Raw genomic sequence first — 27,457 nt, forward strand, 5'->3', positions numbered from 1 at the left:
TTTGGAACAATCCAGCACTTGCATTTAAAAGCATGTCTCTGTTTAAGTGACTTATTCTGTCGTTCCTTTCACCCATGTGGGAAGGTCGCGACCACCTCTGCGATCACATCCTTCCCCCGGTCCACATTCCTCAGATACACCACGAGTTGGTGGTAGGCCAAAGGAAGAGGACACTCCTTTATCGCCGTTCTTTTATCAACAAACGACGAAACACGCGTTTGTGTGGAATGCACAGGCAGAAGTGAAGTCACGCTGCCTCTACAACGAGGGGAATTCCTCATCGGTGGTCACCTCTGGTCAAAAGGGATCGGGTTACAGGGATTCTTCATATGATATGGAGGACCTTTAACTTGGTGACGCACTACTACTAGACCTAGATTCCTTGGATAGCAGAGATGGGATGGAGACTGCCGTGTTGACCTGGAAAGACATGAATGTAAATGTCAGGGGAAAACAAGACATTGGGTGCCTCTCATTTAAAGTTTATATGTCCTCTCTCGCTCCTCGGGCCTCGATCCTCACTGATCTACATAAAGAAAGATAGACTGTCAATCATTGTTGCCGCACCATCATTCTTTATGTATATAAGTGAGGAGCGAGGGAGGACGTATAAACTCTAAACGAGAGAGGCACCTATTGCCCCGTTCGCTGCAGCTCACATTAGGAGCTGCGTGGCACCTTAAATACTAGCTTTCCCCCAGCAGAGGGCGACAGTGTCTGTTGGTGTGAACGAGCAGACCCGACGCTCACAAACATCCGACAACACCGATGAGCTGGCACTCACGGTTCGCCCGTGAGTCACTCATATTAGCTCACTCCCGGTGTGGTCATCCTCCTCCTGGTCATCTGATGGAAGACGGTAAGAAGAGTGCCGAGAAAAGGAGGTGCACATCTTTTTTTTTTTAATTATTATTTCATTAATTCTATACAAGAGAAGGCAGTTCCTTCAAAGACAACAAAAGATAAAGGCAGACAAAGAGGCAAGTCAGAAGCAAGAGGAAGACAAGAGCGAAGTTGTCTGTCTCCCTCCCTCTCCAGTGGAGAAATTGGTGTGCTGTCGAGGAGCAAACCAACCGGCTGGCTCATGAGTGCCAAGGCCCCTCCATTGAGGGGCTGTTTGTGTGGTGTGTGTGTGTTCGTGTGTGTGTGTATGAGATCTGTGGCCAGGGCTCCTCCCTGTGGGTGCTTTGCAGTTTCTTTGTAAGTTTGGCTTCATTCACACACACCATAATGTAACAGAGGCATAAACCAAGGGGGAAAAAAAAGAAAGGAAAAGAAAAGAGTTCTCCATGAACCCAAGCTTGGAGCAGAGAGAACAATCTCAGAGCAACCCAACAAGGATGAGCACACCTGCCAGCATTCTGTCAAACGCTTCCACTGAAACGCTCGCGCATACACACACACACACACCCCCTCACTCTGAGAATGTATTCTCCTCACCTGACATTTGGTTTCATCAACATAAAAAAAAAAAGTTGTTGTTGCACTACATCCCACATCGAATCCCCTTGCTGCAGTCAAGTGACACAGGCCTCGTCCCCCTTCAAGTGCTAAAAACCGGCTGTACTGAGCACGCTCACAAACGAAACACTGAAGCATGATGAGGAAGTATACCAGCACAAAGCAGCATCGTAGCAATGTCCACAGCAGGTGAGCAAAAAGGGCCTTTCTTTCCCGACCGTTTACAATTCATAGACAAAATGAGAGAGAGAGAGATTTAAAAGAGCAGGCACAATAGAATACATTTCCCATAAGTCCCCACACGATTCACATTTTGTTGTTGCACAGCTAGCTCTCACTCTTACCAACACTCATCAAAGGCAATTAGTTGTTGTCGTTTTTTCCATCTATGATTTGTGTTTTTCAGGAAGAGGGATATTGGTTGACCCAAAATGCAGCCAATAACAGAAGACCATAGTAATGTTTTGGCGTGTGTTGTGGGGTGTGGGGGGGGTCGGGGGTGGTGGTCGGTCAAACTGTTGGTGCATGTCTAAGAACCAGGATGGCTTAAGGCAGAGGCGCCATCATCATCTCCAACGTCTTGGCTGCAGTCCAATTCTGGGAGCAAATGCTCCCACTCCCCTTCCCCTTCCCCATCCCTCCCCTCCCTTCCCCCTTTCTCCAGGAGTTCATTCAGACCCCGTGGAAGCTCAACCCAAACCTAGACCAGTTCGCATTGTCATCCTAGAACAGCAAAGTGCATCAGGTGGCTGTCCGAGTCCATTTCGTTTTGTTTTTCACGTCGATTCAGATACGTAGTTTCCGTCGGAAGGGGGGGGTGTGGTTCTCGCAGTCCATGGGGGTCACATGATACAGCACTTGTTCTTGAAAATGTGTGGGTGCTTATAACGCAGTCTCTGTTTGGGGCGATATTTCTCCAGGTAGGTGAGCTGCTTGCTGTTGATGGCTCCTCTGCGCTTTCTGGAAGAACAACAAGAAATGGCAACTTGAAAATCAATGGCAGTGGCGTCGGCGGCAGCAGCCAACGTCATTACTCCCTTATGGACCTTCTAATTTACTATTCAAGAGACATCAGTCCTTGGACTGAGGAGCACTTAAATGTGTGTGTGTGTGTGTGTGTGTGTGTGTCCATCCCCAGCACACTGCTCCTACCAAAAGGAGCCAGAGAAAAAGGGGTGCAGAATACTCACTGTCGAATGAATTGGATGGCATCTTCGTATTTCATTCCACTCTCGATCAGTGCCAAGGCCACAAGAACTGGAGCCCTGGTGAAAAGTTTTAGAAAAGATGAAGAAAAGAGATGCAACTCTTCAATGCCAGCTTTCTCTGTGTGTGTGTGTGTGTGTGTGTGTGTGTGTGTTTTGGCCCTCACCCACCCACCCACTCACTCACGCTCCGTCTTTCTCTGGACACAGCTCACGAAAGCTAGAAAAGGAGCTGGAGGATTTTTTTGTGTGTTTACAAATGTAGCTTTTTTGTGCCACCAGTCACGACCTACCAAGGGCGATGACGTAGATGGGCAATCATCATCTATCTTTTTTGGGCAGGTAAAGAAATAGAATTGGAACTAAAAAAAAAAAAGAGCACAGGAAATCAGGACAAATTATGAGAATACGTAGAAGTACGTAAAAGGAACAGAATTCTAAGAACCCTCAAAAAAGCTTTTTTTTTTTGGTTGCAGCATTTTTTTATCCACCCCCCCCAGCCCCCTTCCCTCCTCAGTGGATCTCACAAACCCGCAACAGGACTTCACCTCAACACGCGGGGAGAGACGAGAGAGCGTTTCCCATCTGAATAATATGAAAATAAACAAGCAGGGCCAAGAAAACATTGGCACTCTTTCAAGAACCAAGGCCTAAATCCCAGAGGAGGGGGCCCAAGTGCGTCAGAGCCTGGGCTTCACCGCCCCGAAAAGATGAGAACAGCATTGGGCAGTCACTCTCCCTCTCTCACTCAGTCTCTCTCTCCCTCCATCTCTAGCACCCCCCTTTCTCTCTCTCTCTCTCTCTCTCTCTCTCTCTCTCTTTTTCCCTGCGTTGCAAAACGATCGTAAAGAGTGTTCTTTGAGAGCAGTGGGAGGCATGTGGAGAGAGTCGCTCTGATGCAATACCACACCGAGAGAATGTGGAAAAAAAAAACCCTGCTTGCGCGTCTTCACCCTCTTGGGTGAGAGAGTGATTTCTTCATTGTTGATTTTTTTTCTTTGGGCGGGGGTTCTTTCAGGCCAATACCCCCCCCCATCCCCAATCTCTCCTTTCACATATTCCCCCCATATGTTACTCACACCAAGCACATAACTGTTCTCAGGCAGGAGGCTGGAGTGGGAGTCTGTTATAAATACAGATCGGTAGGGAACACCAGATTCAATTAAGGAGTATTAGCTCCAGCCAGTATGGACTGGTCCCCGATCACCCTCAACGGTCCCTGCACCCCGTCCTCTCGTTCTCCAAACCTCTACCGACAGCCCCCGTCTGCCCCCTGCACCCGAGCGAATAGGTCACCGAGAGGCCATACGTTTTGAAGAGGGAAAGTAAAAACAAACACTTTTTTTTTTTTTTTAAAAAAAGAAAAGAAAACGTCTCTTCCTGTTTCGTCTTCAGCCTTCACCCCGTGCTCCTGCAAATAATACAGCGGGATTAGTGCCCTCAGAGAGGGCACTCGGGGGAACTGTTGACTTTGGCGCGGCGCTGACTGCCACGGACCAGGGTTACAGCGCTGGCACCCCATGACGGTGACCGTCAGTGAAGACGAGGAGACGCTCGGCAAGCAGAAGGGAAGCCATCAGCTAATCCATCTCCTTTAGAGGAGCTAATGCTAGCACTACACACCAACACGGGCCACATAGGAGAGAGACAAAGTAACCGGCGGCTATTTACTTTCAGGTGACAGGTGGTGATTTACAGACGAGACGAGAGACAAGAGGCCATTGCAGAGCGAACTACTCTAAACACGGCTAAACAACACTACTAAACGAACTAAACACCGCTGCCAATGCTACGAAATATGGTACAACATGGTAAGTACCACAGAACTGGAGAGATTGAAGTTCAATTCAATGGCCGATGCTAAACTAGACAACTCAAGCTAAAAGTGTACTCAGTGGGCTGCTCTCTAAAAATGGCGCCCAATGCTCCGTTTCGCCCTCGTTTTCACAAACAAACCATTTAGGCAGCAATTTGGTGCCACGTTGTCGATGGCCGCAAATTATGTTGTCACTGTGGATTGGCTGATCCTCTCAGCGGGGAATTGACAGCTCATCCCCCACATCCACACAAACACAAAGCATTTATAACCAGGGTGCACTTGAGGGACTCCATTTTAAAGATGATGGAGGCTAACTGGCGGAGGCAAACTACAAAATCCTGACCCCGTGGCAACAACCAATGGGACTGAAAGAGGCAGGACAATGCAGAATCAAAAGATACGCATGTATGTGTGCAGTCACACCGTTTCGCTTAAACTTCAATACGCTGCAACCACTACCAAGCTACATAAGTGGCTAACTAAACTCAGCTAACTCTTTCTCATGAGCGAACGGAATACGACACAGCCCAAGACACACACAGGACAAGCTCATTTAACTAGTTTGCTACATAGTCAACTATGCTATGGGTGTTCAGGAACTATTGTGTATCCTTCAGAGTGTGAGTGAGTGAGTGACCCGAGTGACCCGTGTGTGTGTGTGTGTGTGTGTGTGTGTGTGTGTGTGTGTGTGTGTGTGTATGTATGTGTGTGCGTCACTGACCTCCCCAGTCCTGCCACACAGTGCACGGCGACACAGCAGCCGGGCTCCTCCAGGAATCGGCTCCTGAGCAGACTCAGCCAGTCCTCCACCACCTTGGAGGGAGGCGGCGCGCCATCGTCAAACGGCCAGTCCTGAGGACACAGGAGGCAGAGAGGGAAGGTGAGGCGTGTGTGTGTGTGTGTCCTGAGGACACAGGAGGCGGAGAGGGAAGGTGAGGTGTGTGTGTGTGTGTGTGTGTGTGTGTGTGTGTGTGAGTTTCCTTCTAGAAGTGAGTGTGTCCTGAAGACACAGGAGGCGGAGAGGGAAGGTGAGGTCTGTGTGTGTGTGTGTGTGTGTGTGAGAGTTTTCTTCTAGAAGGAGAGTTTCCTTCTAGAAGTGTGTGTGTGTGTGTGTGTGTGTGTGTGTGTGTGTGTGTGTGTGTGTGTGTGAGTTTCCTTCTAGAAGTGAGTGTGTCCTGAAGACACAGGAGGCGGAGAGGGAAGGTGAGGTGTCTGTGTGTGTGTGTGAGAGTTTCCTTCTAGAAGTGGGTGTGTGTGTGAAAAAAATCTGTGAGCACTGTGTGTGGCAACAATATAGACCTGCCATCTCCTTCTTTTTTGCTCTCTCTAACAACAGACACACACAAGCAAGCTCCTCTTCCTGCATTGTACCCTTCCTATATGACCCTAAGGTGAAGGGTGAGTCACACTGTTTGGTTTATGAGGCAAGTGGGGGCGGGATTCCACACCACTCACCCTGCCACACACACATACACACATACACACACACACACACACACACACACCAAACCCCCTTTGAAGTGGGGCAGCTGCCAATGGCGCGCACAGACACACACACACACACACACACACACACACACACTTACACTGAAACCCCACAACAACCAACATATGCACCCACCCACACCCACACACACACACACTTGTAGCTGTGACGCAGGCCTGCACTGATGGGAGCCAGTCCCTGATTAAAAGGGCTTACTCACAGCGCGGGCAGCGGAGATAACAGCGCACGCAGATTACTCATCGCCACTGGCTGCTAACTGACAGACAGCAGAGAGCTGAATAGCAAAACACACCTACCGAGCACACACACACACACACACACACACACACACACACACACATACACACTTTAGAGCCCAAAGCAACCACAAGCATCAAACAGGTGTAGATCATTTACTGTAAACCCCGCTTTAATTGCCACAGTCGCACCTCCTGGAGGTGTTGGGAGTCTCACACAAAGGGTCTTTGATGGTAGAGAGGGATAGAATAAAAAAAGAGAGAAAGAAAAGAAAAGAGAGAGAGAGAGGGAAGGAACTCCAGACAGTCAGTCGTACTGCGTGCAGAGACAGGAGGAAGCAAAAGGCTGATTTCCCTCGTCTCCTCTCCTCTCCGCTCTTTGGCTGGGCATGCTGGAGTGGGTGGGTGGGTGGGTGTCTGCTGTTGCTGTGACGTAAATCAGGCCAAGAAAACAGCCGTGGCCTACTTAAGGGGTGGGGTGTGTGTGTGTGTGGTGTGTGTGTTTGGGTTTGGGGGCGGGGGGGTCTAAGGGGAGGTCACATTCACCTCCAAAAGCAGCGGGACATGTCGGAGCTGGTGGCCTCGTGAATCCTGCGCACCGTTAAAAAGCACGTGTGGAGCTCACGAGGAAAGAGCTGGGGCATACACATGCACCACACATACACACACACACACACACACATACAGTATATACACATACACACACATACAGTATATACACATGCAATACACACACACACATACAGTATATACACATACACACCCCAACTGCAGTCTTGCACTGGACAAAGCAGTGTCCAAGTGTTCCGGTCAGAGTCCTTACTCTCTGAGCCTTTTTTCACCATTTGCTTTAAGCCAACCATCCATGGCATACTAAGCTCACTCTCACTCACACACACACACACACTTTCTCCTTCTCTCCCACCCAATGGCCATCAGGAGCTGCACACACCTGATTCGCTTTATCAGTGCTTTTGTAATCACATGATGAGCTCAATCAGGTGTTGGAGCACAGACAGCGATAAAGTGTGTATCTATCTCACAGTTCCCTGGAGCATGGGGAGAGGAAACTCTTTGGAGATGCCGACCTACAGCTGAGGCCCAACACACACACACCTCTCTTCACATGCCCAAAGTGGAACATGCAGAAGCACGTGTTGATGAGCATGTCCTTCGCACGATGCACGCTTGCGTGCGAGACTTTCTCCATGTTCACACTGGACACTGGGACCCTTCGCGTGAGTCCCTCGTTCTGTCACATACCATGTTTTGTGAGCCTCACTCTCAATTTGTCCAAAAATACCCCCCCCTCACCCACCCCCTTCTTGTTTGGGTTAGCTATACTGGAAGCACAAACAAACAAAAACACGCCCACCATTAAGCTACGGGGGCGAGTGACGACTGAGTCCTGCGCGTTTCATTTTTTCCCCCCTTTTTCGGTTATTCTTGGAGATTCTGATTAGTTGGACTTCCTTCCTCGTCTTAATGGAATGAAGCTCTTTGGACGTTTCCCACACTGCTCTTTAATATGTGCGTAACCCGGGGAACGGGTGTAGAACGGAGGTCTTCTCCGGCACCCCAAGGCCTGACCAGGGCAACCTCGCGACCCCCCCCACTGTCCAGAGACACAACACCGGACCAGTGGCTCCATGTTGCTTACATGCAGGTTTTCCCTCTCACTTGTCATTTTGAGCTTACCCTCTCTCTCTTGCCCTCCTCAATGCACACACTCACAGAGAGAGAGCGAGAGAGAGAGAGAGAGAGAGAGAGAGAGAGAGAGAGAGAGAGAGAGAGAGAGAGAGAGAGAGAGAGAGAGAGAGAGAGAGAGAAAGAGAGAGAAAATGAGTCAACAGAGCAGAGAACGAGATGAAAAGCAAGGATAAGGGAGTGAAGGAGAGAGAGGGAGAGAGGGAGAGAGAAAGAAAAAAAATGATTGAAGTGGAGGCCACACGGAGAGAGCAGGCTCTGCTCCATGGCTGCCATGGCAACCTTGAAACGTTGCGAAGAGGGTAATAAGTAACACGTGTGGCTGACTGGAGAGGAGAGGAGAGGAGAAGAGAAGGGAGGAGAGAAGGGAGGAGAGGAGAGGAAAAAAGAGGAGACGGGAGGAGAAGAGAAATGAGGAGAAAAGAGGAGAGAGGGAAATGTCAGAAATGAGAGGTGAGGAGAGAGGAGGGGAAAGGGGGACGGAATAGAAAGGGCTCTCAGATGCAGGAGCATCGAGAACAGGGATGACTCACAAGAACCTGTGATGAAACGAGGAGAGTGATGAAAACACACACACACTTATACACACACACACACACACACAGATCGTAAATGGGTCTGTGCACACGTGTGTCTGCATGTGCTTAAGAGTTGTAAAGGCCTCTCTCTCTATTGTTCCTTTATAGGTCTCCTCCACTCCTCCCTCTCAAGCCCTCCTTCTCACAAGGCAACAGAACACAGAGAGGAGAGGACCCTTCACATGTCATCTCTGAAGCTGATTAGACCTGTGGGTTTCTGAAGCCGAGAGGAAACGAGCATCACTCACTCATACACTGCCCTGATACAGCACAGAAATGGATACAATCTCTGCTTTCCCTTTCTGTGTTTTCCTCAAAGATGAACGAGTTCAGAAACAGACCAAACACACACACACACACACACACACACACACACACACACACACACACACACACACCAGTGTCTGTTTGATGAAAGACACACCACCAGCGTTTGTGTGACACACCACCAGCACTACAACTGCAACAATACAAATGGGCAACAAATCAGACAAATAAACTGCACCGTAATTTCCCAAGTACTAGCTGAGGTTTATACATTGATTTTGCAAACATTCCTTCAGCTGTGAGGTTAATACTCCGGGGCAGTTACTATGGCTGTTTTTTTAACCTGCATATAACACTGTCCTGCGGTTTATACACAATGCGGCTAATACACAGGAAATTACTGTACATGGGAATATGTCTACAGTACATGCCTTCGCTAATGCTTCTCCCTGCTGAAATCTGCTGAATACAACAGGCAGACAGAGGAGTGAAGGCTGGGGGGTAAACGGTGGGGTGCGGGTGGGTCGGGTTTCTCAAGGCAAGGTGTTACATACTCTCCTCCTGCTGATACACCCTCCGAACTCGCTCACACTCGGCTGACCTCGCGCTTGTCCTTTTGTCTCGCTGCCCATCAGTTCAGTAATTCTGTATTCGCCCGGCGCTCATTCTCAGCATGTACGGCATTCATGCTTCCCCCCGGGCTCATTATGCAAGGCCTTGTGTGCTCTACCATGTTTGTGTTTGTGTCCTTGTCGTCCTGGCGCCTTCTTTAGATTCCACACACACACACAGCCATGCTTCTTCACTTGTCCATCCCTTTCTTTTAAGCTCTCTTAAAGCGTGCGCACAGACTGTATTAAACAAACCTCATTTCTTTCTATATTTTGCCATCCCTCTCTTTTTTTTTACTCTCTCTCTCTCTCTCTCTCTCACTCACTCCTGGTATCATAGTGTGTGAACTGCTGTAAACAAGCCCTACTCTTCTTTGTCACTCCCTCTCTCTATCTCTCTCTGTCTCTGTATCTTTCCTTCCTTCTCTCTCTCACTCACTCACTCACATTTTCAGATATGTGCGGACTGCTTTGAACAAGCCCGACCCCCCCCCCCCCCTCCTCCTCCTCCTCCTCCTCCTCCTCCTCCTCCTCCTCCCAGACAGCGCTCCTCTGAGCTGCACGTCCTCAGGCGCCGCCATGTGAGAGCCACATGGCCGGTTCAGCTTCACGCAGCGGGCGAGGGCCACTCACCACCACTGTGATGCCGTCCTTCTCCAGCGGGGCCTTGTCATAGGTCACCTCACACACTCGAACTACTGTGGTGGCGCCGTACTTCTTTAGGTCCTGCAGAGAGAGAGGGAGAGAGAGAGAGAGAGGGAGAGAATGAGGGAGAGAGAGAGAGAGGTGCAAAGTAGAGGGGAGGGGAGGTGGGAGGGGGGAGAGAGAGAAAGAAAAAAGAGAAGTGCAAAGTGGAGGGGAAGGAAGACGGGAGGGGGAGAAAGAGAAAGAGAGAGAGAGAGAGAGAGAGAGAGAGAGAGAGAGAGAGAGAGAGAGAGAGAGAGAGAGAAAGAAGGAGGGAGGGAGAGAGACGTAGTGTTGACTGGAAAACAATGTCACTGACATATCTGCAAGAAACAAGCTGTGTGCTGATACACAGGGACATTTGGTGCCACTTTGTGAAGGGGTTCCGGGAAGCGGTGTTATTATGAGGTGCTGCTCTTGACGGGAACTACTTAAAAGAGGAAGGCATGTGCCTGACCACGTAAAGGACCGCGCGCACCACACTGAACTCTATTGTGCCTCTGCTGCGCTTGGCGGTGGAGAGCAGAGTTGTGCTGTGCTGAACTATGCCGTACGGTGCAGAAGAGGAGGGCGATGTGTGTGTGTGTGGATGTGTGTGTGTATGTGTGTGGAGGGGGGTGGGGGTCCCATTGTCCGCTGCACGCTCCTCTCCCTGCCTTTGCCATGTGACAGCGGCTGCGCTGGGGAGGGGTCTCCATGGCAACAGCCCGGGCTTTGTGGATGCAGCGTGTTTGTTATAGAGCCAGGGCCTTCTGTGGACGTGCGCTAACTCGTACTCGCGCTAGCTCGTACTCCCTCGCTGGCTGGCAGACTGGTTTCTCCGCCAAGCGATAAGCGCGTAGGGGGGGGGGGGGGGGGGGGAGCGGCAATAGGGCCACACGGAGGGCCTGGTGGCGGTGGCTGGCAGCTCGCGTTTCTTAAAAAGGGTGGTGGGAGCGCGAGCAGAGATGTACTGCCAAATACATGGAGGAGTGTGAAGCCAAAGCACAAGCAGCAGGATGGACAGGACAGGACAGGACAAGGGACAGAGAAAGAAAGAGAGAGAGAGAGAGAGAGAGAGATTAAGAGAGGGAGAGAAACAGAGACACCGAAACAGAGAAAAAAAGAATGAGTGCCAGAGAGCCCAGAGAGAAGGAGGGAAAACACACACACAAACACACACACACACACACACACACACAAACACACACACACACACACACAAACACACACACACACACACAAACACACACAAACATCGGACAAACAGGCAGAGACAAAACCATACTGACTGAGGATGGACAGCAGGAGGAGGAGGAGGAGGAGGAGAGGATGAGGAAGAGGAGGAGCGCGAGGAAGGGAGGCTAACGGACAGGAGACAGGGGACAGGCGGCGGCAGGGAGGAGCGTCTCACCTCGATGAAGCTGTTTAAGGTGGAGTTGGTGGGGTTATGTGTGATGAGGAAGCGCATGTTCTTATAGCACACCTCCACAGGAGCTGGCCTGTTCATCCGAGCCATGCTTGTTTCAGTTGGTAAACCTATGTTTGTACAAGAGTGTAAAATGTTTCCAAAAAAAATTCAAAAAAACACTGACGACGCTGTCCTGCGCCTGTAAGTCCACAATCGGCTTGATTTTTATTTTGCCTTAAAAATGTCTTAAAAAGTTCTTGATCTTTAGCGTCTCCTCCTCTCCTGTGCTGTTTCTTCTCTGGTAAAAACACAATCTTTGAAGTCCTTCAGATCCTTAAGACTCCTCCCTCCTCCCTTTATCTTTTTACTTCTTTGGTCAGCGAGGGTAGTGACCCCATCTGAGGAGTTGAACGCGGGGCACTTGGAAAGGGGGTGGGGGACTGTGGGGGTCAAGAATGGCGTTCTCCGGGTTTTTGGATCCACAACTTGCGTGGAGGTCGGGCAAGGGGGCCAGACTGGTCACGAAGCCCACAGAGTCACACCTGGGGATGTTGCGCGTGGCAGTAGTCTCCAGACTGCTGCAGGAACGCCATCTACAACCGAGTAACAGGAGGATGGGGCTGCCGGAGAGGATGGGACCAGGGAGGAGAGTTTAGGGGAGAGAGAAAGGGGGAGGGGAATTAGACAAGGGGGTGTAAAGCCTACTTCTAAACTGTAGTTAAGAAAATCACAACACATTTTTAATGAACACTCAGAAGTACAGAAAACGCAGTAAAATGTAGGTCTATGGCTTTGATTTTGTGTCCAGCAATCAGAGCGAGATTTAAAAAGAAGCCACAACGTCGTTGTTTGAAGTTTGCAAACCTCAACTGTTGGACCACCCTCCACAATCTCCAGCCAGTTAGCTACAACTATCAAATGAAATTATTACGAATAATAGACTGATTTGAACAACAGCAAACTAACACGGAATAAATGCGGATAGATAATTTGCTTAAATCGATTTTGCAACAAAATAAGCAATGCAGTCATCTTACGCAAGACCCGGGCTATTTTCAATGGGTTAAACAGATACATTGTTGCCATATCGCTGATTATTTCTTTGTCGAAATCCAACCATAGCCTACAAGTTTTGGCGTTGTGCAGCATGCCCGTGGTTCGAATAAGATAGTCTACTAAGACAATTTCTTGCACACATGGAACTCCTGGTTTTCTGGTCCGGCGACCATCTGGTATAAAACTTGAAATCCGTGCAACAGCACACCCGGTGTAGACGGAAACCCAGACACCACTCACACCCTCACCTCTTTAGACTTTCCAGAACACATGCTAGGAAATGTGAGACTTTTCTCCCGATTCTTATTCGGCTTAATCATTCGAGGACGTAAAAATCTTCCTGGAAATATCCTCACAGATCAATGTTACAAGACGATTCGTTCGTTTGACGAGCTGGTATCTTATCGGTGTGGCGGCGTAGGCTTTAGCTGTAGGCGAGACACACCATCCGGCTCGGAGGCACGCTGGGCTTTATGGCAGACGTGGCCAAACCAGGGTTTTTTGCTGCATATCCAGTGTTTTGTCCTTTGGTAATCCGCTCTCCTGTAAGTTACATTCGGCAATTGTATCGCTGCCTCTCACTCGGGATTGTGTCTTCTCTATGGGGAACCACACGGAGTAAACAGCAACAGCAGCAGCAGCGGCAGCAGCAGCAGTCCCTAATACAAACGAATCCTGTGTGATCCAGTCGAGGCTGCCCGCTCAAGGGGCTAAGCTAACAGGAATCCGCCGCTCGTGTCATACATGGTGTGTCCACGTTACCATGTAAGAACGCACAGGACCACCCATTCGCGCACCCATTGCTCACTGAAGCAATTGAATATTTAGTAGTCTGGTCTTGCTATGGGACCATATTTAATATGTAGGCTAGTATGGCTACGTGTTCACACACAGGTTTCACTTCTGTCAAGCCTGAGAAATGACGGGAGTGGGGATAACTCTTGTCTGGAAGGGGTGTTATGATCCAGAGTAGATTGTAATCTCTTAGCCTAGTTGTCGCTGCATAGCCTATTAGTTTGAAAGTCTGGAATAGGCTATTAGAATTGAAACCCCTTTCACCCAAATGCTTTGGTAGAACAAAAAGAAAAAAAAATGCCTGTTTCTTTCAACATCTTAATTGGAGTTTACTGTGCACAAACGGTCACTGCACAATAAAATTACATTTCAAAGACTTAAAAACGCCTATTTCATGAGGCTTTCAGGGGATATTTAGCTTCTCTTCTCCTATTTGTTAAAGACAACCATAGGACACCAATATCCCACCTGTTGGCTCTGACTGTCACAGTGGCTGGTGGACATTCGTTCCTGTAACAGCATGGGAAGTTAAATGGATGTAACAGTGGACCATGCTCTGTCTCCACATCTCTCCTGAGGTGAACAGCTCATTTTAGTCCACTGTCTTGCTCAAGCAAACAGTTCAAATGAGATCAAACTAACATGAGCTAGCCTGTAGGTGATGAGCACAGGAGTACACACAGGTAAACAAATACCTACTAAAGATACCATCATCAGAGAGTGTGATCCTTTGGGGGACAACTCTCTGTAGGTTAAAGTATGCCGACAGTGGTGGTGTTAATTGGGTGGCAATATGCAGGAGACGCCATACTGGGGTGATAAGCTGGAGTGCATAGGATCAGTAAACAGCATCAGGTGTAGTCAACCGTATGCTGAGTCTTCAGGTATATAGACTACCTCTGCACAAAAAGGTACGATCAATTAAGCAGCCTCTATCTATAACCCTGTGAGACTTGATATGAAAATTTCCATTGACAATGACAAAAAAGCAGCGCTACGCTACCTGCTGTGCTGTTATAAATGGAAGTAATAAGACTGAATAACACAACCTAAATGAATAAATGCTTAAGAGCAGAGCAAGTAGTGGAGCGGTACAGTTTAATTGACAGCAGGGAGTTTGGAGCGACGAGGCTGGGGAGGGAGGGGGGGGGGAGGGAGGGGGGGGGGGGGGGGTACTTTTGGGCACCCTGAGGATTGGCTCTGCTCCTCAGGCCACACCAACCCTCCCCGGCTTTGCCAACTGCAGTGCAAAACGAGCGTGCAGGGGCGAGCGAGCAAAACAAACTCGGCCTCTCATGGGTCACCTGTGTGTGTGTATGTGTGTGTGTGTGTGTGTGTGTGTGCGCACAGAGCCACCCGCTCCCAGGACACGTGGCCCCCCACGGGTCACGTTAAGGGAACCGAGAACCGTGGATTAGCTCCAAGGGTCCTCCGCCCTGGGGGACGGGTCCTGCCTGTGGTGCTGTTTTATTCCTGCTCTTCAGGTGACACCAAGATCTCCGGATCTGGCACCCAAACTGTGTTGTGGCTTCTGCCCCGGTGCACATGTTCGGAGCCGATAGGTCGAGTTGCTATTTTCATGTCACGAGTCAACTGACGTGCGCTAAAAACTGTGACTGCCCTTTAAACGCCAGACTTCACTGATACTCTTGGTCTCCTAAAAAATTACGAACTCAATCCTTTTCGGGAAGAGACAGGTGGGGACATGAAGTCCTAAACGCTGCACACCAGAGTGCTGAGCATTGGCCGCGACCCAGATTGACCTAGTTGAGGGCACGCTGGTGCCAATATGTTCCTTTAACGTATGTGTCAGGTTGCGCAGGCTCCGGGCACAAGACGGCCTGGCCAGGATAGTCTTGTTTTGACACGAGGCTCTCGCTCACAAACACTTTGCAGTGGTGATGAGGGCGGACCTGGTGCTCTCTCTCTAGCACCTGCATTCTAAAAATAGCTCCGGCAGCTGCCCTCTGATGCATTTAGCCCGGGCCAAGATGCAAGACAGTTTGTGAGATAACATAGGGGGATCTTGTTTTGAAGTCACGTCGGTCCAGTGAGACTCGAATGAGACGTGCTGCTGCTGTTGAAACTGATAAGATACTCGCTGCTAATCTTGCCATTCCCCTGACACTGATAAAGTTGACGGACTTAAGAATGTAACTGAATTAAAACAAAATTAAACAACAGCCTGTGCTGATCTCGTTTGTCTCTGAGGAATAACGGATGTGGTTTAAGCAATAATGCGCTATCTTGACTAAAGTGTTTTCACTATTCGAAAAAAAACTCCACTTAGCTCCAATTAAAAGGGTGCTACATTTCTAGGCTGGATGAAGTGATATAGAACACTTCTGTGGTGTGTTGGGCTGTTTGGAAAATCCCCATGGAGACCACATTGCATAACAGAGCGAGCCCTCGCGATGGTGGCAAACTGTGAAACATTTGGGGTGAAAGGTCATGGCCTGGTGTGCTGTCGAGGGAGGAACTCCTGATGTGGCCCAGCAGCTGAGCTTGAAAATGAAGAGGTGCTCAACCTACCCCACCACCTACCCCTACCCCTTGTCCTTTTCGGCACCAACATACACACCGGGCTGCAGAGATGCCGCTGGCTGGCCTCTGAGCAATTTCGAACGCAAGCATAACTGCGGCATTGGTGTACGTGTCAAGGTTTACATCCGCCCCCCCCCCCCCCACGGATCCCATATGAGCAGCATGTCACATGTCCCTCTGAAGGACAGGGGTCTTGGGGAAACCGTATCGCTATTCATCACCTCAACTTAGAACAAAGATTCCTCTGTCTGATTACAAGTTACGTAAGTCAACCTTTGACTTCTGAGGTGAATCCTCTTAAATGGATGGACATCTTTCACATTCAAAAGCAATCTATACAGCTCATCCAATACACAAGTATACCGATAGGCCAATCTCATGATTTGACTAGTTTGTGGCATCTTAAAATTACTTCTAAAGTCTGGTAGATGATTGTTCATTTGTCATATCAGCCCAGCACGGCCTTCAACACTTGTCTTCAGATATAAAAGTAGTCCTAGAGAGGTCCACTTGATTTACAAGCCACCAAAAGCCATAATCTCATTACTCCTAAAATACGAAGGCTGCTGGACAGCTGCACATTAGATTGGCTTTTAATAACCCCCTAAGTTCTGTTCCCGCCAGTGGAAAATAGGACTGTGTTGGTGCCTCGTGTATGTGTGTGTGTGTGTGTGTGTATGTGCGTGCGCGTGCTCGTCGTGTATGTGTGTGTGAACCCTAAAAGGCCTTGTGGGCCTCGGGTTTCATGTGGCTCTGTTTTGATGAAGTAACTCATTTGGAGGGAGTGTGTGTTGCAAGCCCAACACGAACCTATGGGAGGAACCCAGGTTGTGTTTTTCTTCTGTCTTTTGTTGTCAAACTGCTTGGCATGAAACTCCACAATAATACAGTACATGTGACAGATGTAACAGCTGCAGCTGCCAACACTCACAGCAACCACTCGTTCAAAGCGAAAAAACATCCTTGTATGGTACAGGCCCATGGTCTATATTTTCCACCACAATGGGCTCAACTTGAACTCCCTCTTACCTCCATCACACAATGTCCATTTATTCCCTAACCTAGGGACCCCTAGGGAAGAACGACGCTGACTCCGCTTATGTGACCTTAAAGGACACCGCTCACTTTTTAGATTTAGTGTGCACGTGTAGTGCGACAATGCAAGATTTCAATGTATCCACTTTTTATGTATCCCTGTTTGTACGCTGGGTGAAATGCAGCTGTTGACGTCATTTGTGGTCTACACCTCGGGCCAGATTAAAACAAATTATGCCCTGCAAAAACGCAAGTCACTAAATGATTACCATGGAGCGGCAAGTGTTGCCCTGGTTGGAAAATACAGAGGTTCAAGTCATCTCGCAGTCTGTCAGCATAATTACTGGGCTGAGGGGGGAAAAAAGCTTTGCACTTGGCATTTTCACCTGGGTGTGACCTGATAGGAAAAGCAGCACACAATGAGCGGTTGTTTTGAGCAGGGGCGCTTTGGGCTGCCGCTTTCTCCATCTCAGCAACATGACAAACGGCCGGCACAGACCAGACAGAGCTTGAAATAAGCAGGTCAGATGCAATCACAGTGTGCCACGACTGAGGCCAGGGGCCCCCCTAAAAAGACGGGCACGTCAAACATGCACTTCTTCTACAGTCTTCCATAAGTTCCTTTCTGGAAGTCCTCAGAAACATTCCGTACTGGAAAGGCCGCTATGAAACCCATCGAGACCAATCTGACTGTTTACAAATACTGGTCACTTCCAACATGTCTTTTTGGCTGGTTCAAGGGAAAGCCATCTCCCCTTACATACCCCTCACTTTGCATCTGGCCTCTGTACAACTCCGCAGATTTCCCATCACACAAATCTTCATACGTGACCTCAAGGACAGCACGAGTCCAGTCTAAAGAGCCGGTGGGGAAGACCAGCCAAATCCGTGATGGAAGATAACTGGTCATCTCGGTCACAAATAAGAGAGTCTGTGACCCAACAATTAGGCCTCCAGGTGACGTATTACAGGATTACAGATGTAATCCGCGTCACCCAAATAAGGGTTTTTTTAGCCAGTGTCTCACAAAAAAACACCCATTAGTTCGCAATTATGAACCAGACGCTTGTTTATTTCTCTTAGTCATATAATTAAGCAGAAGTGAATATGAAAATCTGCAGTCAGCCGTGAACAAAAAAAAAACAAGGCTTGTTTTTGTGCTGAATTTGTTTTTAACCTTGGGATCACTGAACCATTTTGTGTGTCGGGAGGATGTGAGTGCTGCCCGGGACAGGTGCAGAAAAAGCTCAGCAGTGGCTTCCTCAGCTGACACCAGTGACTCTTTGCTCATGCTCAGAAAAGGCCATCAGAGAAGTGCATTAAAACGCAGACATATTTAAAGGGCAAATCACATCCTGATCAGTCCCACTGCTCCGAACTGCCCACGAATTAATCACTCTCTCTCTATCTCTCTTACGCGCTTGCTCTTTTGTTTATCCATCATCGGACTTCGCAGAATCTGAATTCCCACAGTAATCAAAACGTCCGGAATGCCGAAATGTGGCGGACGGACGATGGAGAAATCCGCCACAGGAAATCCCGTATCCGATCTCCAGGGCCCCATCGCTGACACTCACTGAGCGTGCTCAAACCTGTTGGGACGGCCCGGACAGCAGAAGGGGGTCAGTGACACGTCATCTGTCACGGCCAGTGGCCCCGTTTCCCCTGAGGAGTCGCCCCCGGACTGGAAGAGCCCGACATCTGCTGTGAAATAACCGAGGTCCTCCGCATCAATCCTATGGCTTGGCTCAGTCTGTCGCAATGAGAGCCTGACCCCTTTGCTCTGACCTACTGTGAAAAGGACAAGCCTCTTAACCAATCATACTCTCACTGATTACTGTACAGAATTTGGGAATCATAAAACTTGCGCAACCACAGCTTTCAGGGACTCATCATAACATTGTAACCTTGCTGGGAACGCCTTATATAAAAGCCTATCAAGCTCCAGGCCTAACAGAATTCCACATAGTTAAGCGGTGATCCAGGGCTTGGTGGTATGTAGTGCATTCCTGTTGTGCTTTTTTTTTTTCTATTGGGACATTCCCCTGATCTGCAGCTGGGAGGTTTCAAACGCCACACAAATGTTATTCCGATGTCAGAGGTTTTCCTGTCTAAGACTCACAGCTGGACCTTGGGTCTGGTGAAAAAATAAGAGGAAAGGGGGGTTGGGGGTGGGGGTATACCTCGATACTGATTCCTGAGAGAAACACACACAGACACACACACACACACTTGGTCTCTCACTCACACAGACACACACAGATACACACACACACGCACACACACAGAGCCTTTTCCTCAGTCAACACATGGTCTCCCCTGAGTGCGTAGGTCACTTCACCACAAACAGTCATGTTCCCTACTGCTGCGATTCTCCCCAGTGAACCCAGCTTAGGGGTGAGAGGGTCTGTGCATCTCTGCAGGACTACCACAATGAACTCCAATGCCGCAATCGTGTCTGTGTTCAATTAGTGACCTAGAATGGCAGCGTGAAAAAAATAAATAAATAAAGACGTCTTCCGCAGGGACTCCTTGCTGGGGTAGTTTAATTGGCCACAGCTCAAATCTTGCATCTAGCAGAACTTTTCCGCTCAATGCATGTTATCTTCATTGCTGTTGTTTAACCCCTGCAGAGACAAATTACTTAATAGTGGTGCAACATTTTTACAGGCCCCTCCGCCCCGGTCCCCTCATAAACAAAAACATAATATGCTCGACCAACCACATTTCTCATTGGAAATGTGGCCAGACTCCACAGATGTATAGTGCAATAGAAAGTGACGATTTAAAACATCCTTGATGGAGCAGAGTTTTGGTCAAATTCACCTAATTTGTCCTTAAAGGGATAGTTCGGGTTTTAAGACACGAGGTTATATGGGTTCCCTGTCAGCAACGTTGTGCATCAGCACTGACTTACCCCCCGACAGCGTCCTGTGAGCCGAGATCCAGCCGGTTTTTGATCGTTTTTGATGCTGAAGAAAGTAGTCCGGCAAGTTTCTGGGGTCACGAAAATAAAGTGTTTTTCTTCTCAAAACCATATGCGTTGAAAAGAGTAATATATTTGCACCACAAAACTTCGTGTCTTACTTTCTTCAGCATCAAAAACCGGCTGGATCTCGGCTCACAGGACGCTGTCGGGGGGTAAGTCATTGCTGATGCACAACGTTGCTGACAGGGAACCCATATAACTTCGTGTCTTAAAACCCAAACTATCCCTTTAAGGGCTGTGCTATGAAACTCACTATTTTCAATGGCTTGCATGTGCAAGAACTTGTCTGCCGCTGCACCAAGCAAAGCGCAGAAGCGGCTGCTCTTGCTGCGCGTGTGCCACAGTCAAAGTTCAACCATGTTCAACTTCAACCACGGTGCGTTGTAAATCATAGGTATTTTGCACTGAGCCTGGCAGCAGGCACAACAAACATTGAAACATTACCTCGACCAAGAGCAACCTAACAGCAAGCGCAGCACTTCAGGACAGGCTGTGTAGATGGGAATCATACAAAGAGGCTCAGGCTGAGCTGTGAACAACCCAGGGCAATTATTCAAGGTAAGTGTAACCCACACCAAGGACTGTTGGCCGGGGGGGTGGCCACTGGTGAATCACTCAGAGCGGGTAGAGAAGCACTGCACAGTCTAGCTCCATTCAACGTTTCTATCTAAAATAACATTTTTTGGCCTAGTATAGGGCCTTAATCAGATTGTTAAAACAGGGAGACCAACCTCATCATTATATATTATTCACACTATATATAAACACACCAAGCCAGGCCAATTAACACATTGCATCAAACATTGAAGAACGGAGTGTGTAATTTGATTGGCTGTTGAGCTTATCAACAATACTTTGTGAAACTGAGGCACAATTTGAATCTTGCTTGTTTGCTTTGCATAGATGAAGCCTGTACTATGCCCCAGGGCAAGCGCAGAGATGGTGGTGGAAAACTCTTCTTTAACAAGTAGAAAGCTGCAGCAGACGATAGCTCACCGAGAGGGCCAGATGCTGGGCATTTGAACATCGGGGGTGTCAAGACTGAATTAAGAACCACAGCCTTGTGACCGCTGGCAGCAGACGCTCATGCCTAGGGCATATTTGTGCTTTTTTTTCCTACTTTATTTTTTATTTGATGAACACATATAGGAAAATAACACTTAAGGCCAGTTCAAACACAAGATCCGCGACGAGACGAGCTGCAACATTCTAAAAACCAGCGACGTTCTAAAACTCTGCAACTAAGATTTGACATGTTGAATGTTTAGCGACGGCTTGCAACTGCTTGCAACTGCTTGCAACTTTTGACTCACACCGCCGCAACTGCTCTCCGAAACCGTCTCAGACCGTCGCAAATCTTTGGTTTGAACTGGCCTTTACACATGCCATACAAAGGGTAGAAAACATAAAAAATAACAGTTTTTGGGGGGGGGGAGTAGACACGCATTCATTTATTCAAAATAAATAAATAAATATTTGGGCATATTTGTGCTTGAGCACTCTGGAACTGGACCCCGTGGTCATGGCATTGCCAAGTCCCTGTGTTTCAGAACCGACAACGAGAACCAGCATTTTTGTCTTCAGTCAGTGCCACCGACTCTGACAGCTCCGAAACCTCCCACGCAAGCCCCACAGTGAGGGCGAGAACGAGCGGGGGGGGGGGAAAGGTGCACTAAACGGATCCAGCCTCCTCAAAGACTTCCACCCTTTTTTTCCCCTTATTCTCCTCATGATTTAATCACGGACTTGCGTCACAGCCAGATCGGGCAGCCAGCCATGGCCCCCAAATGGATTAATTAGAGGGATTTTTATTATAAACACTTCATGAGATGGGAACACTAAACAGCCACATAAAACACAACAGCCCCAGGGTCTTAGAGTATGCGATTGTTTTCCAAACAGTCTCCGAATCAAAACCTGTCTAAATAACGTCCGATTCGACAGGATATAACATAACATGCTGGCTGCTTATTGTTCCCAACTTCTTATGATACTTCAGTATCCCAGCAACTGTGTCCAGAGTATAGTGAGAAACTCCTTCCCTCTTTTTCTTTGAACTGGAAAACTCAACAAAGGGAGCAGTTTTCTGTTGCGGGTGCCAAAGATCTTGACGTGTTCCCCATAAATCCGAAAACAAAAAGCGAGATCATTCTTTCCCCCTTTGTTAGGTTTGGATTGCTTGTTTCTCAGCACATACAATTTGATTTGATCCCCAGCCAGGTCACCATAACCACATCTGTCTGTCACTCTTAATTTTGACCGCCCGGCCACTTCAGAGAATGACCGCAACCACACACCCACTAAACTGAATCTATATGGCATTTGCAGGTGGAAAGGAAAGTGAGGGGTTAACTGTAGTTGGGGGAGTTGATGCTGAATGCTCCAGGGGAACCCTCTTTTACATAACAGCTTCTTACCTAATCCACAAGCCTCATCGCCCTGACGACGACTTCTCCAACTTTGACACCACGCATGTTCCCTTTAGGCTTCCTTGCCTTCCCTTCCCTCGCCTTCCCCCCTCACATACGCAACCTGTTATGACAGTCATAAACATAGCCAAGACATGATCAAATATCTCCAGTGAAAAAGCTCAGCACTGGAGCTGACATTGCAGGTTCCTGCCTTTACTGAGAGACCAAAAAGAAGGGGGGGGGGGGGGTCTGACCTACTTACCTGAACTGCGGCTCGAAATATTTCAATCTGGCTAAACCAGTTCCAAACGTATTGCCGGGGATTTCATTCATTTTGCACCGAAGCAATTCAGGAGTCGTTTCTACTGTATACTTGGAGAAGCAGTGGGTCGAGCTGTATAGATTTTTGTACCCGTTGCCCTCTTTACGGGTTGGCAAAGACCACTCAGATGCAACAAAGCCCATCAGGCAGCTGAGGTGGGGTGCAGATTAAACATCTCCACTGGTGGAAATGATTAGTATAGGATCTGAGAATATAGTGGGGCTTACAGTTTAACAAGGCCCCCACCATATACAAAGTAAAAACAAGTTTTACTGGAAGAGACAATTCAGTGGTGTGGGGGATTTCACGGATATCTGTGTACACACTTTCAAGATTCAACCATGCCAGTCAAGGTAGATAAAGGATAATGGTGTTTGGTTAGGGCAAGTAGGCAGTTCACTGGGGGCAGTTAAGTAAAACAGGATGCTTAGTGTTTCCCCGGATAGCAACTAATGCTGGACCTCTTCAAATCCAATGCGGGCTTTACTCCTAAAGGTAGAATTAAGGGACATGATACCCAGAATTATTATTGGTCTGATGTGAGCCAATTAGGGTTGCTTGGATTGATTCCTCTCTGGGAACAACAACTGCTGAGCAGTTCACTGGCACATGTCTGAAGCTCAACCTCAAGAGTCAGCACGGTTACTATGAACACTACCGCCTGGAGACAATCGCCTTAAGCAGTGCTGGGAAGGAGAAATAATCGCTGTCTAAATGAGCATGAGGCATTAACCCTTCCACATCCATACTGAAACAACACTAATTCTGTGTTGTTTAAACTCCTCCGGAAACATAAATGCCTGTTGGCCAGACGGACATGGAAGCTAGTGAATCTGTCTTCCCTTCAGTGCATCCTGTCCAACCCCTGTCTGTCAACTGGGAAATATCATTGTCAGAATGCAGCCACTGCATTCATATTATGCAAAATATAGAATATGAATACCTCAATATTGACATAAAAGTTGCTATAGGTCTGCTGCTGTGACTGTGTGTGTGTGTGTGTGTGTGTGTGTGTGTGTGTGTGTGTGTGTAAATTGTTTACTCTTGTCTGCAATCATCTTCTGTATACTCTGTATATCAGGATGGCTTTCTGACTATTATGTCAAGAAAGTTATTTCAAACTATATGCATCAACGAATGTTTAATTTGCATTGTCTGGTCATCATGGGTATTTAAAACCACTACATAATAGGTTATTCTCTTAGACCACTTGAAGGAAAAACAGTTGCCATGCCTTGAAGTTGGATACTACATCAACAAGTGAGAGTGCACAATGGGGCCCTCATGTTGTTAACATTGCAGCGTTAGTTGCCTTAGTCACTAATTTCCCAACTCCAGCAGCCCCATTGCAAGCTTGTACAGGATTAATCATAGATCTGTGGGGTGTCCTACGAAGCAAGTTAGACAAATCTAGGTTATCTAGACATATCGAGGCTGCACAAAGCCTCAACTCGGGTATTAAGTTAAGTGATCCTACGACAGCAGGTATGTGATAAATTTGTCAAACTAGGCTTTCAGTTCAGATCTGTGCGCGTTCTCGTGGTTGGGGTGATTTTGACCAATCGGGAAACGTGGAGACGCACAAGACAGCCTAGGTTTAAGAACGATTACTTCCGCATTTATGAGCGGTAGCGAAATCTAGGGTGGTCTTTTTTAGTGTCTAACCTATAACATCAAAAAGTCGATGGTCATCAGATATTGTATGGCATGCATGTCCATATAGTGACATATTTGCACGCACAACATAGTTAAAAGCGCCTTCGAGATTCAAAATGTTTGCAAAGGCGGGGCCGAACCTGTTCAAAGTATGACAAATTAGCACACGTGAGATAACTTCGTTGTTCAAGATAATGGATTGGTTAGAATTGGTCAGAGGGCGGTGATATTTCACGATTTGAGCTATAACTAAGCACATAACCCGCTCCCGAGCAGGTTTGGTTGCGAGCATAAGATACCATGGTGATACAGAGACGCTAAAACAAATCCACTTTCGTATGACAGCATACCCTGGTTTTGAGCGCAACATACCTCGCTAAGCCACTAATCGAGCTTCGTAGGACACCTCACTGATGGGCTTGCATGTTACTCATGTTTATTTACTTGTGTTCCAACCCTGTCCTTCAGGACTATTGATTTACAAACATGAGCCAGAGGAAGACACAAAGAATGTATTTCATGAAAATCCCTGATTAAAGCACAGCGGGCATTGGACTACGTGCAACTCTGCACCAGCAGTTTGTTCAAAGCACATTTGGGGGATTAAGACACGCCACTAGCATGACAGCTACCAATGCCATCACTCTCTGTGTGTGGCTAACAAAACAACTGTTTATCAACATCCCATCTTGTGACCTCAAACCAGTCTTGGGTCAAGTGTTGTTGAGATGCTCATCTGTTCTGGCAAGACCTTCAAAGTTAGCCAAGGGAGTGTGTTTATTTAATCTCTCTCTATGGAGGTGGATAAGGATCCTGTGTGTGTGTGTGTGTGTGTGTGTGTGTGTGTGTGTGTGTGTGTGTGTGTGTGTGTGGAGGGGGATACCATTACTCATGTTTACACAATTTTACATCTCTAGTGGCTTCCGAACTCCTGAAAAGCAACTCTCCAACCAAACCAAACGTCCAACAAAAACTCTACATTGTACATCATTGTCATCATCATTTCAACACAAGGACTTTGGTTGGTTACCATATCAACATATACTGAGCCTAATAGTACAGGCTATTGTATGTGTTGAAAGTAACCTATTTAGCAGTTGTTTACTAACTATATAGATTAGCAATTCTAACATGCCATTTCACATTTAATTCATTCTATTCCACATTTAATGTGCTGACAATCAATCTACTGTGGAGTAGGCTAATAAATCACTGTTATGGGCAATGCCATTCGCATGATACTGGGAAGTAGCCTACAGCTTTGTGTCTGAAATACTCCTCCCCACATTTCAACAGGGTGCACAAAAAGGCACAGTAGAACTAACATTGAGATTCTTTCATTCATATTCCCACCCTAAACTGCAGCAAACAGCTTTAAATACTGTAAATGAGAAGTACACTACTCAGCTAGTTCAAGTCATTAAGGGGAACAGAACTGCGGATGTTGCTACAAGCAATGAGCAGTGAGCAGTATCTGACCCCTTCCAATCGTGCAAAACTGAAGCTTTGATTTTCTCATGCTGTATCTTGATCTTCAGCTTTCTGTGACAAGGTCTTGGGTCTTTCCCGAGGCAAGAATGAGAAAACCTGTTTGACCAAGCAGAAGCCCCGGAGCTGGGGTCAGTCTGCAAACTGAACTGTTGCAAGTTTAGTCAAAGTCCAGAACGTCACTCTACGCACAGAGAGCGAGAGCGAGAGAGAGCGAGAGCGCTTTTTCTGGCACGGGAACAGGAGGTCATGTGGAAGTATTTATTTGGGGGTCCTCTTGAGGGAAGCTCTGTTGAATTCACATCAGCCCTGAGAATGCACTGGCTTTTTTCAGTTCTCCACAAAAAAAGGAGGAATGCTCCAAGACCCCTCTTGTGGTGAAAGTATATCATAATTTTCATGGAAGCCTTCTCATTAACTGCTGTGTGCAGAAGGGAAAAAAGATCCAACACTTCACGCTTCCATTCAAACTGCATGCTTCCACTTTTGAAGCGGTTGCTCTATCCTTTCAAGACACTTTCCTAAACAATCAGATAGTTCACTTGACAAAGTTAGTATTGCCATCATGCAAGATGCTCGCTTTTGCAGGTACAGTATGATGCTCCAAAAACAATATGCTCAACCAATCAGTCAGACTTACATTTCACTCACTCATTGATTTAGTTACAGTGAATAGGCCTATGTTTCTATATCACTATCAGTTCCTCTCACCAAGTTTACACAAGTTGTATTTGTAGCAAGACCCATTTACCTTTGAAATGCCTAAACTTGGCAAATTAAGCAGGACTGCATGTGTGTATTTTCTTCAGGATTTACGCTGCATGTGTAAAATCGCAAAGCACTTAAATGATTAAGTCCTTGAATTTGCATCCAAGGTTCCATGACCTTAATAAAGTCAATTAAATCGTCACTCCCACATTTCAAACTCCCCATCACAGTGAGGTGAGCAGCATAATACGAAATGATGCCGCAACACCGGAATCGGGCGTTTGTCACTATTTTACCATTTCGCCTTTCATGAAAAGTTGTAATAACCCTTGTTTCAGCACAGGAAACTCTTAAAACACTAACCCAATAATGAATTCTATTGGAAAATATGAGATTCTGAGCCTCCCAACCTTCTCTAATCTGACCTGTTTATCTGCCTATTAGCCTAGTTCACGTTAAAGCAAGCCCTGACGCAGTCTATAATCAAAGAGGAAATGGGGAGAAAGCAGAATAAACTACTTCTTGGTTTTGACAACAGTGCGACTACTTTCGCCGTTAAACTCACCTTAGTCTCTAACCAGACGAGTTATAGGCTAATACCTCCATGTAGGTTTTAGTTGGCTGCCCGGGATAACGCCTACCTACGGGTGAAGCATCTCCGATTTACTTCACAACTGTCGATGAAATTGTCTGTGAAACCGGTTTCAGCGAGACGCCAAACTCTTGCAACGCGCGTCAAGGCTATCCAATGTGTAGGCTACATTAATTACATTTAGAGTAGCACTACAAGACATCGACATGCACTTGTTGACACATCTGAAGAGTCATAACTTACCGGCGTTGTCTTTCCTCATGCAACTGAAACGACGGCGGCTGTCAAACACAATATCTAAGTTTCTGCCCATGTGATTGCTCTGGCAGCCTGATCTTGGTGTAAATGTGGTTCCTGCCCCTGAAAGACTGTTCCACGTCGGAGCGCCGCCCTGTG

At 47.5% G+C, this 27,457-nt stretch overlaps 1 protein-coding gene across 2 annotated transcripts; it reads right to left on the bottom strand.

Moving 5' to 3' along the window:
* Positions 1 to 885: 885 nt before the first annotated feature.
* LOC134072171 (protein tyrosine phosphatase type IVA 3) lies at positions 886 to 27,457 on the bottom strand. 2 transcript variants are annotated; one of them, XM_062528703.1, is made up of 6 exons: positions 27,305 to 27,457; positions 11,469 to 12,085; positions 10,025 to 10,117; positions 5,207 to 5,337; positions 2,652 to 2,726; positions 886 to 2,421 (listed from the first exon to the last, which is right to left on the bottom strand). In XM_062528703.1, the coding sequence occupies exons 2-6, from the start codon at positions 11,571 to 11,573 to the stop codon at positions 2,304 to 2,306; spliced, it is 522 nt and encodes a 173-aa protein (XP_062384687.1). In that variant the 5' UTR covers positions 11,574 to 12,085; positions 27,305 to 27,457; the 3' UTR covers positions 886 to 2,303. The 2 variants fall into 2 exon arrangements, with proteins under 2 accessions (XP_062384687.1, XP_062384686.1); XM_062528702.1 differs by lacking the exon at positions 27,305 to 27,457 and adding an exon at positions 12,770 to 13,260.

Source organism: Sardina pilchardus, chromosome 24 (genome assembly GCF_963854185.1).
Source record: "Sardina pilchardus chromosome 24, fSarPil1.1, whole genome shotgun sequence".
NCBI lineage: Eukaryota > Metazoa > Chordata > Actinopteri > Clupeiformes > Clupeidae > Sardina > Sardina pilchardus.

Coding starts and splice junctions, on each gene's coding strand:
- LOC134072171 (XM_062528703.1), bottom strand. CDS start 11,573: ATGGCTCGGATGAACAGGCCAGCTCCTGTGGAGGTGTGCTATAAGAAC. Junction 10,118..11,468: donor CCTTAAACAGCTTCATCGAG/GTGAGACGCTCC, acceptor CTCTCTCTGCAG/GACCTAAAGAAGTACGGCGC. Junction 5,338..10,024: donor AGGACGGCATCACAGTGGTG/GTGAGTGGCCCT, acceptor CTGTGTCCTCAG/GACTGGCCGTTTGACGATGG.